At 57.3% G+C, this 13,818-nt stretch overlaps 1 protein-coding gene across 23 annotated transcripts in view; it reads left to right on the forward strand.

The window, feature by feature from the left end:
* NCOR2 (nuclear receptor corepressor 2) overlaps positions 1-13,818 on the forward strand; it is a 225,059-nt gene that overhangs the window by 65,067 nt on the left and 146,174 nt on the right. For 21 of the 23 annotated variants that reach the window (XM_060118201.1, XM_060118204.1, XM_060118197.1 and 18 more), the window contains 2 exons: positions 6,622-6,839; positions 13,590-13,717. In XM_060118201.1, the coding sequence (XP_059974184.1) occupies positions 6,735-6,839; positions 13,590-13,717 (233 nt within the window). In that variant the 5' untranslated portion in view covers positions 6,622-6,734. Of the gene's footprint in view, positions 1-6,115; positions 6,215-6,621; positions 6,840-13,589; positions 13,718-13,818 lie in introns of those variants that run through there. The other 2 variants (XM_060118199.1, XM_060118220.1) reach the window with 2 other exon arrangements.

A 13,818-nucleotide genomic window follows, 5' to 3' on the forward strand; every position in this document is an offset into this window, starting at 1 on the left:
GAACAGTCAGCTTCATTCTAGCTGGTGTTTCCATAGCAGCTTAGCCTCACACCCCAGAACTGCTTCTGTCCTCAAGTCCTGTCCCATCCCCCCTCCACTGCCCCAGTGCTGGCTTCCGGGTCTCCATTCTCCTCGGGCCAGGCTGCCTGGCACCTTTTTGTTTAGTAGATATTTATTGGATGCCTACTTTGTGCCAGGCTCTGGGATAGAGCAGTGAACAAAGCAAATATTTATTGAGCACCTATTGTATTGGGTTAAATGACGTCCTCCCCAAATTCCTGTCCACCCGGAACCTATGAGTGTGATTTGATTGGGAGAGAGGGTCTCTGCAGATGTAATTAGTTAAGATGACGTCATGCTGGAGAGGGTGGGCCTTAAATACAATTGGAGTCCTTATAAGTAGAGCAAGGACAGGCACACGGGAAAACGGGCCGTGCGAAGGTGGGCAGAGATTGGAGCAGTGGGGCCACAAGTCAAGGAAACCTGGAGCCGCCAGGAGCTGGAAGGGACAAGGAAGGATCCTCCCCTGGAGCCTCTGGAGGGAGTGTGGCCCCTGCTGACACCTTGATTTTGGACTTCTGGCCCCCAGATCAGTGAGAGGATCCATCTCCGTTGTTTTTAGCCATCCACTTCGTGGCAGTTTGTTATGGCAGCTCCAGGAAAATAACACACCTACTGTGTGCCAGGCACCATGCCCCTCATGGGGGATTCAGCAGGCAATTAAAACAAACATTTATGGAGCAGCTACTATATGTCAGACACTGAGGAGACCGGCAGGGTCCCTGCCCATAGGCTCCCAGCACATGTGTGTGTCCCTGGCCCGAGACAGGCTGGCTGGGGTGGGGTGTCATAGACCGTGTCCCCTCTGTGGGACTGGTGGCCACTCGAGCGCCACGGGGGGGTTCTGACGAGCACGTGGGTCAGCACCGGGGCCGGGGGCCTCTCTCCTGCCTGGCAGCTGATTTGAAATTCTGAAGCTTCCCCACCTGCCACAAGTCCCAGCGTCGGTCCCGTTAGTTCCAAGACAATGTCAGGCGTGTGCGGTGCAGACAGCTCCCCTTTCATCTTCCTGGGCTCAGGTCTGAAGGCTCCCAGGCACATTTCAGCTTCCGTTCCGGCCCCTTAACAAACACCCCCTCCGCCTCCCTGTGCCCTCAGAGACATCCCAGCCCCAGTGGCTATAACCCCACCCTCCCGGATCTGAGCCTGGCTGCTCGAACTCGGAAAATCTGTGGAATGTGTCTTGGTGTGGCTTCCCTGGCAGTCTGTGTCTTGGTGTGGCTTCCCTGGCAGTCTTGCCTGGGGCCCGAGAAGGGATGTCCGGGCAGGACAGAAACATCCCCCCCGGAAAGAGGCCTCTGCCCAGCAGGGTCAGGGAGATGCAGGTGTGGCGGGCTCCAGCCTCACCTCGTGTTACTGGCGCTCACCTCCGCCTGACAGTTTCGTTCGTTGAGCACCTGCTGTGTGCCCAGCGCAATGCTGGGCCCTGCAAGGCAGACACAGAATCACAGGCAGTGAGCTTTCTCCGTGGATGGAACACGGGCTTGGCAGCCTTGTGGGGCGCTGCCGAATCAGACCTACAGCCTATGTGGCTCTCCCAGGGTGGCTGCGTGGCCCTGGGCGTGTGCACGGGTGCTCCCGGCCGTGTGCACGGGTGCTCCCAGCATGGGCTGGGCCTGCAGTTTGCAGCCCTCCTCCAGCCGGCTCTGTGGGCCCGTGGTTTTTGGTTTGGATATGCGAGGCCCGGTGGGGCTTGCGGTGTCCCCGTGCTATGGGGCTCGGGAGCATCCCACACCGCCTGGCAAACCCAGTCCTTAACCTCGCCAGAGCGCTGTCTCTTCCCTGTGGAGCCCTGACTTGGCTGCGTTTGCCTTATTGAGCACCTGCTGTTTACCAGGCACCCTTCACAAGTGTGCTGTCCTCCTGGGTCCGTGGAGCAGGGACACGCATGTTCCCTGTCTACAGTGGAGGAAACTGAGGACAGAGCCCCGAGGCACCTTGCCTGAGCGGGGAATGACAGGCCCCTGTCCCTGGGGGGCCGCTCGGCCTCCCTCACCCCCAGAGCAAGATGTGTCTTTGGCTGGCAGGCTCCTTCTCGACTTGCACGCCGTCTGCTGTTGCTTCTCCGTTCCTGCTGTCCCAGTCCCACCGGTGTCATCTTGTGCAGGGACGCTTGCGAGAGCCCCCCAGGCCTCTGGGTTCCACGCTCACTCTTCACGGCGCCTGCTTGTCAAACACCCCGATCCTTTCCTCTCTCCCTCAACCACCTTCCGTGGCTCCCCATTGCCCTTTGAACAAAATCCATCCTTTCCATGGTCCGTGGGCCTTGAATGACTTGATGAATTTCTCAAGCACGACATGCCTGGTCTCATCTCCGGGTTCTTGCTCAGGTGGTGGCCTCTGCCTGGAGCCCCCTCCACTTCCCCCTCCCCCGGCTGTCTCTGGTTCACGCTCCAGAAAATTCTCCTTGCCACCCCCTCGCCCTCCCCAAGGCTTCCAGAGCCCCCAGCCTGCTCTCAGAGTCACTATTTGCTGCTTGTCTGCACTCTGCCGGGGCACCGAGACCCTTTGTGGCCTGGACCCTGCCTCATTCACTAGCCTGGAGCTCAGCTCACAGCGGGGACCCCAAAGAGTCTGGAGATAATGGATGTCCACCACCCTCTCCTGACCCCAAAGCTCCCAGACCCTGCAGTGATATCGGGGCCACTGTATCACATTCCTGCTCTAACCTGGATCCATCTCTCAGAACCCTTTTCAGCCAAGACCAGATCCAGGAGACCCCACGTTGCCCCGTGGATTGCTCTCATCCTCTCCTACCCTTGGCTTTGATGAAGTAATGTCATATTTTTTCTTGGCATGCACCTCCAAATGTTGCTGATGAAGTCAAAGCTTAATCCCCGCCCCTGCCCCGCCGTTCACAGTGTTACGCAAACACCACTTTTATCTAGTTTCGAAACACTTCCATCATTGCATGGTAACCCCCATACCCATGAGTCGCTCTACACCCCTCCCTCCATCCCACCCCCCGCCCTTGGCAACCACCAGTCAGCTTTCTGTCTCTGTGGATTTATCATTCTGGACATTTCCTATAAGTGGAATCGTATGGTATCTGTCCTTTCATGTCTGGCTTCTTTCACTTAGTATCATGTTTGCAGGGTTCATCCACGTTGTGACATGTGTCAGGGCTTGGTTCTTTTTTATAGCTGAATCATATTCCGTTGTACAGATAGACCACATTCTGTTTATTTCGCCACTCCTTGGTTGATGGGCACTTGGGTTGTTTCCACCTTTGGCTATAGTGAATACTGCTGCTGTGAATACCTTGATTTGTTTGTCTCTGTTTTCCATTCTTTTGGGTATATGCCTAGGAGTGGAATTGCTGGGTCCTACGGTAGTTCTATGTTTAACATTTTTAGAAACTGTCAAACTATTTTCCTAAAAATAAATTTTTTTTTCAAGTTGGCAAAAAATGTGGCTAAGGTTGGGGGAGATAGAAATGGAGCTTATTAAAATAAGCTCGTGGTGAATGCGGGAGGTGCAATATCCCCAGAGTCCCCCAGCTTTGGGGACAACCTGCACATGAGGATGCTGGGCCATGGAGCCGGTGGAGTGATCCTTTGACGGGTGGTGGGGGCATGAACCCCAAGCTCGGCGGTGGACACTCTGTGAGCGTTGAGGTCGTGGGAAGCCAGGCCTTGGCACGAGGAGGGTGGGGAAGTGGCCGAGGATTCTCCAGGGCTGGTTTGGAAAGGTATCACTTCTCTGGCTTCTGGAGCCCACATGCAGTGCACGCCGCGAGCATCTTTCCGGGGCTGCCATCCCCAGTTGGCATTTCATTAGGCAAAGGAGATTAGAAATCTACTGGTAAATTAGACTTCTCACCGCCTCACGCAATGCAAAGTCACATAACGACTTGGAAGTTGCGCGTGGTGCTCTTGGAAAGGCAAGCAGATGGAGCTTCTCTCTGGCCAGGTGCTGCCCTCTTCCTCTTGCAGAGAGCGGGCAACCGTTTAAAACCCAGAGCGAGGCCGGAATAGAAGTGGCTTTGCTGCATCAGACCACCAGGGTCTGCTGGGCTTTGTGATGAGCTGGGCGGGACACAGGGAATTCTGGGACAGGGCCCAGCACTGGTGGCCACAACTACCCCCTCTCCCAAGGCCAGTCTCTTGTCTCTGGGCTGCAGGAGGGCTGCCGCGTTGCTCTTGGTGGGGACCGGCGGGGGCAGTTCTGCCTCCCTTCCATGTCCACAGCATCGCTGTGACCGGGCTGCAGCTACTGCAGTGACAGTACTAGGGACTGTAGTAATAGTAGCTCCCATTTGCTGAGCAGGACTGTTCCCTCGTTCGTAAGAATTACACAGTGCCGGGCTTCCCTGGCGGCGCAGTGGTTGAGAGTCCGCCTGCCGATGCAGGGGACACGGGTTCGTGCCCCGGTGCGGGAAGATCCCACATGCCGCGGAGTGGCTGGGCCCGTGAGCTATGGCCGCTGAGCCTGCGCGTCCGGAGCCTGTGCTCCGCAACGGGAGGCCACGGCGGTGGGAGGCCGGCGTACGGCAAAGAAAAGAAAAAAAAAAAGAATTACACAGTGCCTCCTGTCTCGGTGTCTGGGAAGAGTCCACGTGGGCTTTTTTCCTGAGGTGGTCATAGGTGTGGCAGTTTGGGCTCTGGAATTCTTCGGCTTTGCAGTGTTGGGAGGATTGACGGCACCCGATGGAAAGGTTGCCTCCTTTGTGACTCCCTCCTTCTCTGGGTGAGTCAGAACTTTTGATGGCCAGTGACAGAAAGCTGGGTTGGGCTGGCAAAGGCAAAACACACAGAAGGAGTGCCTTGGCTTCCCTAAATGAAGAAGCAGCTTTGATCTGCCTTCAGGCATGGCTGTATCAGGACCTAGCTGTGCTCTCTCTCCCCTTCAGATCTGCCTTCCTGCGGGTATGGTCTCGGGTAGGTTTCTGCCAAGTGGTGGCCCCCCGAGAGCTTCAGGCTTTCATCCTCCTGGCTTACAACCCCAGTGGATAGTGCCTGTTTCTGGTTCCTTCTCAGAGTCTCAAGACTGACTCTCATTGGCTCAGATTGGGTCAGATGCCCATCCCTGAACCAATCGCTGGCCCAGGGGAAGCAGGACTCTGATTGGCCAGGCCCAGATCACATGATCACTCCTGGAGTCTGCGTGGGGAAGATGGTTCCTAAAAAGAAAGTCGAGTCTACTGTAGCAGGAGATGGGGGTGGGAAGTGGGATGCAGTTATGGCCCCCAGGTGGGAGGGAGGGGGGTCTTGTTCTTCCTTTGACCACCATGATCTCAGTCTTCCCTCCCAGTATCCGTCCACATCAGACCTCCAAAGGGCGGAGGTTTAGGGCGTCCACGCCCTTGAAAGACAGCTGTCAGTGGAGGGCCGGGCGATGAGGGACGTTGTGATGAAATTACAGGGAGCTGGGGGCACACATGAGATGCAGCCCGAGAGGGTACATCACATGGGGGCTTCCAGGTGCCGGGCCCCTGCGCCATCTTGGATTCTCCTTAGCTCCTGGGTGGCGGGTGTGAGTGGGGGGTTTGCACATGGCAGGGGCCTGATAGACACCCCTTTTCTGAGTGGCTGAGTGTGGAGGAGGCCCGAGACCTGCCAGGCTTTCAGCCCGGGCCTGGGCGGCGGAGCCAGTTATAACCTTGGGCAGGCTGCATGGAGCAGTGGCTGGCGGAGAGGGAGAGAAGGGTCCTGGGGGGGTCGGGGGCCCCCGGAGGTTTCTGGGCAAAGGCCCCTTCTGACCAGGGGCTCTCTTGCTCTCTTAACTTGAGTCCTTTCTTCTTCCTGGGCCTCAGTTTCCCCATCTGTAGAGCCAGTGGATTCCTTCCATCATGGGCACATGAGTGCTTTCTTCCCCGTGGACAGCATCCTTTGCCTGCCCCTCCGGGAGCCACAGGCGGCCCAGCCGGCTCTCCTCCGTGTCCTCGGCTGTTTCCCCGGTGTGGCCCTCGGGCTCCCAGTCGCTTCGCCCTCAGCTCACGTCCGGGCCAACCTCACGTCTGTCCTGCTTCCCCGTCGTCGTGTCACTCACCCTCCCCAGAGGGTCACTGGGAGGCCCAGGCAGGCCCGACCTTGCCCGGGGTTACGCTGTGACCTGTGTTCTGCTCGAGCCGACCCTGTTCACCACCATCACCCTGGACGGTTGTACGGACTTTGCCCCTCCTGGGACAGCAGTTGCCTGCCTGAGCTGCCAGGTGCTTTCGGGGAACCTTGCCCTGGTGACTCAAACTGGCAGAGGACCTGGGGTGGGGTGGGGTGGGCTGAGTGTGCTTGGGAGCCATGGTGGGGTCGTGGGGGCAATGCCCGCAGAGTTAGAGCTCCCATGCCTGCTGAGCAAGGGCCTTAGCAGCGGAGGAGGACACGGCTGTCACCGATGTGGCTTGTGCCACAGCTGCTGGCCTGTGGCTTGGAGAGGCCTCAGACACCACGTGGCGTCTCCCACTGCTGTCAGTGGGCACGGAGCTTGCCAGTGGCGTGGAGGAGGGTCCCGGAGGACCCCTCTCTTCCTCACAGGGGCCACAGGAAGGAATTGGGGCCCCGCCAGGGTCTGCAAGGAACAGCCCTGTGACTGATCTTGCTTGCTTTTCTGGTCTCCTCACAGGTGCCTGGGACAGGGTGGCCCTCGAGCAGATGACGAAGACTGGCTTTTAATCCTTGGAGACCATTGAGAGGGAGCTTACAGGGGCCCACGAGCCCCCCTGGACGACCACCACCATGTCGGGGTCCACGCAGCCCGTGGCACAGACGTGGAGGGCCACCGAGCCCCGTTACCCGCCCCACGGCGTTTCCTACCCTGTGCAGATCGCCCGGCCACACACGGTAAGGGGCACGAATGTGCGCCTGGGGTCACCTTTGGGGCCTTCTCTTGTCCCCGGGTTCCTATTTCTCCTTGGAGTTGAGGCTAGAGTGGCTCCAACAGTGTCCTGCCAGGGCTCGCTGTCCCCCGCGGGGAGGTGGGGTGCTTTGGCAGAGACCACTGGCATCTGTGGCCTTACCAGGCCCTGGGACAGCTGGTAAAATCTCTTAGCTCCCTTTTTTTTCTTTTTTTTTTGCGGTACGCGGGCCTCTCACTGTTGTGGCCTCTCCCATTGCGGAGCACAGGCTCCGGACGCGCAGGCCCAGCGGCCACGGCTCACGGGCCCAGCCGCTCCACGGCATGTGGGATCTTCCTGGACCGGGGCACGAACCTGTGTCCCCTGCATCGGCAGGCAGACTCTCAACCACTGCGCCACCAGGGAAGCCCTTAGCTCCCATTTTAAAGCCAGGAAGCTGGAGCCCAGGGCCAGGCTGAGCTGGGATCTCTGCCTCTGAGTTGGCTGTGGGGTTTGCATGCAGACGTGGAGCTCCTGCTGTATACACTGTCAGCCCAGCCTCAGCCGGGCTCCCCTGCTTTAGGATTGGGGTGGCTTCCTAGGGGCCATGGCTCGCAGACCCTCCCCTCCCCAATCCTCAGGGCCTGGAGCCTATTCACTGCAGTGATGCTTAGCGCTCTGAGACAATGAGGTCCAGTGCGTGTCATTCTCTGAATCCCCAACACGGGGGTCCCATGGGTTAGTTCTGCTCACAGGGGTCTCCCCATCGTTGTGTGAGTGGGGGGGTGGCCTGCTGGCGAGGGAGCGGGCGTGCACTTGGTCAGCTCTTTTTTTTAAAAAAAAAATGTTTTGCTGCGCCGCATGGCCTGTGAGATCTTAGTTCCCCGACCAGGGATTGAACCCGTGCCCCCTAAAGTGGAAGTGTGGAGTCTTAAACATTGGACCGCCAGGGAAGTCCCGTTGGTCAGCTCTTTCGAGCTGCACCCCACTCTGTCCACCTTCTAGTGGGGACCCCCCTTTCCTGACTTCATCTCTAGTTGCATGTGGCCCTGAGGATGAGGCTTGGTTCTGTTCTATATCCTCAGGGGCTTGCCAGAGGGCTCTCAGGGTCCTGGGCCTCCCCCGTTTGACCTCCTGGCTGCTTGGTGAGGGACTGCGAGGGTTTGCAGTTGCAGCTGGGGTCAAAGCTTGCTGTGCTGGCCCCTATGTGAACACGCCTGTGTCTGTCCTGCTTGGCTGGTGTGGTCCCTCCTGAGATGCAGAGAGGAAGTGGCGTGGGAGGGCTTTTCTATCTTCCATGAGCGAGATGTTTTTGCATATGAGCCCACTGGACCAGCCCGGGGGTGTCCCGAAAACAGTGGCCTCTTGAGGACTTGGGCCCCCAAGATGCTTTTGAGAGCCAGCTGTGATAAACGGGCACATTCTGGATGAGGTCGTCGAATTCTCACAAACAACCCAATGAAAGAGCACCTTGCATTATCATCCCATTTTGCAGATAAGGAGACTGAGGCTGGGAGGTTAAATAATAGGCCTCGGGTTAAATCACCATGAGAAGGCAGTCGGCTTCAGCTTCAGGACTCTGAGCCCCTGTGAAACGGATGACTGTTTATTGGTCACCTACTGTGTGCCCAGGGCCGAGGATTGTGCTCCTGGGGGTCATTTACTATTATGTGTGGTCATCACCTTTATCATAATCACAATAACAAAATTAAGCATTGTCGTCGGAGTGCTTACTACAGGGTGAGTGTTTTGTTTATGCCCTTTATGTATACAGTTGCACTTGCTTCTCTTTACCACTGAAGTGAGGGTACTCTTACGCTCTGCACTTTGTAGCTGGGGAACATTTTGCAGGTGAGGAAACAGGACAGGTCGCTTAATGATTCTAAGCCTCGGTTGTTCATCCATAAAATGGAGTAATGAGAGCATCTGTCTCCTAGATTCTCCTGGGGATTAAACGCGATGATCTGTGGAAGGTCTTTATGACAGGGCCTGGCAGACACTCAGCCAGCTGTGTCTACTTGCAATATTGTCACTGTCACTACAGCCGCTTGGAGGGGCTGCCTCCCCTGGGGGCTCCTGGCCGTTGCCTCTGGTTTCTCTTCTTTCTCATCCCCTCCTGCCAGATTCCTACCCCTCTCCCACTCCCTCCCCAAGGGCCCAGACTCGGTTAGTCCTTGAGTCCCTCTGGCCCCTGCCATCCTGCAATCCCCGCCCCAGCTGGGCCCTCTCGAGGTCACTTGGAGTCACCAGCTGATCTCAGACACTGCCCGCACTTTTCCCGCTGGGCCTTCAGTGACGCAGGATGCGTCCGGGTAGGACCCAGTGGTCACTTCCTCTGGGCAGGAGGCTGACGCAGGGGGTGAGCAGGGGCCCTGGGTAGCTACGAGGCGGGGCATCCTTATCCTGTGTGGTGGCAACGGTGGGGCCCCACTTCCTGATCACCCTGCCTCATGCTGGGGCGACCCAGCTGGGGGCCCCTGCTTGTTACTGGGAAGGCAGGAACAAGAATTCTAGGCATCCTGGGGGGGTCTTGCTCTCCTGGGCATGTGTCCGGGGCTGGAGCCACTTTTCTTTGGCTGGTGGGAGGTGAGTGTTGGGACTGTAATCTGGAGGTCCCCCTGCAGCCCTGTGCCCCCTAACCCCTTACCGCCAGCCCACTGTACAGGCAGGGTTTGTGAGATGCCCCCCTTTTGGGGGGCAGAGGGCGGAGGAAAAGGGGAAAAGGCGTGGAAAGCAAATGCCCCATCCAAGGGCCAGGTGGGAACCCAGGGGTCCCAGCTCCTTGTACAGTAGTTGAGGCAGGTCTGCTGGGCTGAGGGGGCGGGGCCTGGACCCCGTGACCTGTGACCTTCCTGGGACTCAGCTCACTCCCATACCTGCTCCCAACAGGCTTGCATCCAGGGTGGCACCTCCTGGCCCTGGAGGCTTCTTCCAGTGTGTCTGGGCATGGGGCTGCTTTGATGGTGAGTCCCCCCCACCCCGGAGCCCGGAAGAACCTCCAGATGTGGCTTTGAATCCCTGTTCCTCCCAACTCACTGAGTGACATTCGGCTGCTCACTTAACCCTGTGGGGGCAGCCTCAGTTTTCCCATCTGCAATATGGGTGTTGTGGGCCTGAGCACCACTGGCAGATGTTTGCGAGGTGCCCGGGGCAGTGTCTGAATGTGGCAGCCACCTCTTTCCTCCTGGCGGGGTGGCAGGAGACCAAAGAGGCTCTGCACTCTGAGAGGGGCGGTGGGAGCCGCCTTCTCTTCTGGCCTGTGCCTCAGCCTGCGTCATGTCCAGGCTGCCTGGTATGTTACGCCGGCGCAGATGGAGGGCTTAATTCCAGGTGTGCTTCCCCTGACCCGGCCTCAGGCACCCTCAGAGCCTCTCTTCACGGTGACGGTGACGGTGCGCACGGCTCGTTCAGTCCCACCTGCTCCACCCTCAGAGCCTCTCTGAGCCCTGTTCTCTCCTTCTCTGTGGTCTTGGCTTCCCTCCCCCACAGTATCAGGACGCCACATCTTTCCCTGAGGGTCCTGGCGGGCTCCTGGCACTGAGGGTCTCCCAGGATTGAGGGTCCCAACACATCCTCCCCTCCTTGTCTCCTTTCCAGCTTTCTAGAGCTCAGCTCGATTCTGCCTTCTCTCCCAAGCCCCGCGGGACCCCCTGAGCTCTCTCTCCAGTTCCTGCAAGCTTTGCACTAAATGAATGCGTTAAAGTCCAAAGATACGGGAGTCAATCCCAGGGCCACTCCTGCCTGCTGTGTGGCCTTAGGCAAGTTACTTAGCCTCTCTGTGCCTTAGTGTTAGAAGGGCTTTTCAGAGCACAGACTCTGGAGCCAGACCGCTGGCATTCACGTCCTGCCTCAGTGACTTCCTAGCTGTGAAACTTTGGACGAGTGGCCTTACCGCCCTGTTCCTCAGTTTCCCCATCAGTTGAGCGAGGTTAGTTCTAAGACCCTGAGGATCAAGTTAGTTGACGTGTGCAGAGGCCTCTGCACAACGCCTGGGCTGAGTAAGCGCGACTGATACAGTGCAGTGTTGACGACTTTGAGGCTGCTGCTGTCATGACGACAGCGTGCCCGCTAGTATCCTTTTCCGAATGGCCCCCAGGGTACACTGTGGGCTTTTCCTCTAGAGGAGGGATTGGCAAACCTTCTCTGTAAATATTTCAGGCTTTTCCGGGCGCTCGGTCTCGGTCACAACTACTCCGGCACTGTTGCCGTCCTAGCGTGAAAGCAGCTCAGCCAACACGTACAGGAATGGCCATGGCCATGTGCCAGTGACACCTGACGAAAAAGGCAGAGCCTGGCTTTGGCCTTGGGCCCCGTTTGCTGACTCCTGCCCTAGATCAGTGCTTATCAGGCTCTCTGTGGGAAGGACCAGTCTGTTTCATTTCCAGTTTGTCACAAATGGATACATGGTCCTTCCGCACGTGACCCAGTTCGCGGGCCCGGGGGCGGGTCTAGGCCGAGGCCAGCAGGCCTGTGGTTGGCCGTGCGCTCAGATGCCGCGGTCCCGTCAACAGGCTTTCAAGTAGGATCTGAATCCTCTCGTCTTCAGCGCTCCCCCCAGACCAAGGGTCACGGACACAGGAGCCTGCTTGGGCCAAGTACACGTGTGAGGGCAGCAGGTGGGGTTGGAATGCTTTGTTAACACGTGGAGGTTTCTCGTGTCCTGAGACGTGGCTGGAGGTTTCCAGCCTGAGTGCCTGGTGTCTTCAGGCTCCTGTGACCACAGTGAGCCCCACCTTCGGTCTTTCTTGGGGTCCCCCTAGTTCTTGGCTTCCTGTAGAGATGCAGGCACCCTCGGTGGTCCCTGCACTCAGAGCCCAGGGGTGGAGATCAGTGTGGATACCACAGAGATGGCCCCCGAGGTGTTCCTTGGAGAGACCGTGCTAATGAGGTCATCCTGCTTGGTTCCCAAACTGAGAAACTGAGGCCAGAAGGGTTCATGCAGTGGCCGCCCCACGCCCCTGCCTCGGGAGCCCTGGGGGCCGTGTGCCTTTTCCCGCCTCGGTTGGCAGTGGTAGGCGCCGTCCTGCCGGGGCCCTCTCCCAAGGGATTGGACCGTCTGCCTCTCTGCCGCTTTGTTCATTTTGCTTTTGTGTGAGAGGGAATTTTCCTCCCAGCAGACTGCAGTGCTTGCCGATTTCTTCTCACACCTCTGCGTGCGTGTGCACCCCGGATCTGTGCCTGGCAGCCTCGCCGGCATGATCCCAGGAGCTGCCGCCCCCTCCCTCCAGCCCTTTCTTCTTGTTCCTTCATTAGCACCTGGTGCCTTGTGCACGACATCGACATCGTGGAGTGTGGGGGAGGGGGGAGGCTGAGTCCTCTGCCTTCTGGAAGCTGCCCTCAGTCTTAAGGGAAGCCCTTGGAGAGTTAAGGGGGATGTTTGGTTGGAGACACAGAGGCCTCCTTCCATCTGGATCAGGCATCCATTTCAGTTTTCTTTCTTTCTTTTTTTTTTGGCCGCACCGCGCGGCATGCGGGATCTTAGCTCCCCGACCAGGGATTGAACCCGTGCCCCCTGCAGTGGAAGCGTGGAGTCCCAACCACTAGACTGCCAGGGAATTCAGGCATCCATTTCACTGATGAGGAAACTGAGGCTCAGAGAGTTTAAGGGATGGACAGATACCTCAACCCCGTGCAAGAGGCCGTGCAGCTTCTTGCTTCCACATCGGGCTGCCCAGGAAGGCCCTTCCCTCATTTCCAGCCTCTGAGGTTGATAGGATCCCTCTTGATTCTAGTTACTCATCCTCTCTCGCCTCCAGCCTCCCAGCCTCTTACATGTGTTTGTTTTGGAGGGTCTGAAACACATACATTTCCAACACACCTACGTGGTATCATCTAATTCTCTTTGCAGAAATAACTGCTTAAAAAAAAAAAAAAGCCAGACAGCAAAAGAATGACTAGATTTTTTTTGGAAAATTGGGAGAATTAAGAAGGGTGCCAAGAAGAAAACAAATCACCTACAATCCCACGCTTTCCCAAGCCTTACTCGTGTCAGACATCACTAATTGATTGCCACCCCACAGTTTAACTGGGTGTTCTCTGCAGGCACAACTAATCGATTTGGATTGGTACACATAGGAAGCCTGTCCTGTTTTCTCCTTTGAAAGGCTTCTCTTTTCTATCTTTTTTTTTTTTTAAACATTTTAACGTGTCTCAAATCAGGGTGTAGTTGCTAATCGGGGTGCATCTAATTTGTTAGTGTTTAGTTTTTCCACAGATGGCAGTGGGTAATAGATGGCATATTACTGAAGAAGGCATGTTTTGCCTGGATTTATCCTTCTGACTTTGAGCTGTACTTGCCTATGTGACACACGTGTGTAGGTTTTCCCTCTGTAAGACGGGGGACTCCCACGTTGGGGCTTTGTTTTGGAATCTGGTCTTCGAGCCTTGCAGACCATCAGCATTTGCCGTGTCATCCACTGTCCCCTGGTGTGGATGCCCGTGTCTTGCTGTGTCACTTGCACCCATCGCAGACGTGCAGGTTGTGCCTTTTTCCATTTGTCTCTGTTAACACGTGGGCTCGGTTGTCTCATCTGGAAAGAGGGCAGGACCAGGTGTCCTTTAGCTAAACGTGTCACTTCTCCTTGGCGATTGGCCCCAGGAATGTCCTCTGGCTGGACTAGATCGGAGGGCTGGGAAAGGACTTGGGAGGGTCCCCGGGTACAGGAGCAGCCCCGGGCAGGGGGCTCTGGCCCTGCCTCGCTGTGTGGGCTGCAGTGCAGCGGGACGGGTGCTCACTGGTCTGTGTCCTCTGCTGCAGGACGTCGGGCTGCTTGAGTACCAGCACCACCCCCGTGACTACACCTCACACCTGTCGCCTGGCTCCATCATCCAGCCCCAGCGGAGGAGGCCCTCCCTGCTGTCTGAATTTCAGCCTGGGAATGAAAGGTGAGGAGGGGTTTGCGTGTCCATTGCTCAGACGGGGAAGTGGAGGCCTGTGCTCACGAAGAGCTTGCAGGGTCGGTGTTAAACGAAGGGGTGTCAGGCTG

This window comes from Mesoplodon densirostris, chromosome 15, assembly GCF_025265405.1.
Source record: "Mesoplodon densirostris isolate mMesDen1 chromosome 15, mMesDen1 primary haplotype, whole genome shotgun sequence".
Classification (NCBI taxonomy): domain Eukaryota; kingdom Metazoa; phylum Chordata; class Mammalia; order Artiodactyla; family Ziphiidae; genus Mesoplodon; species Mesoplodon densirostris.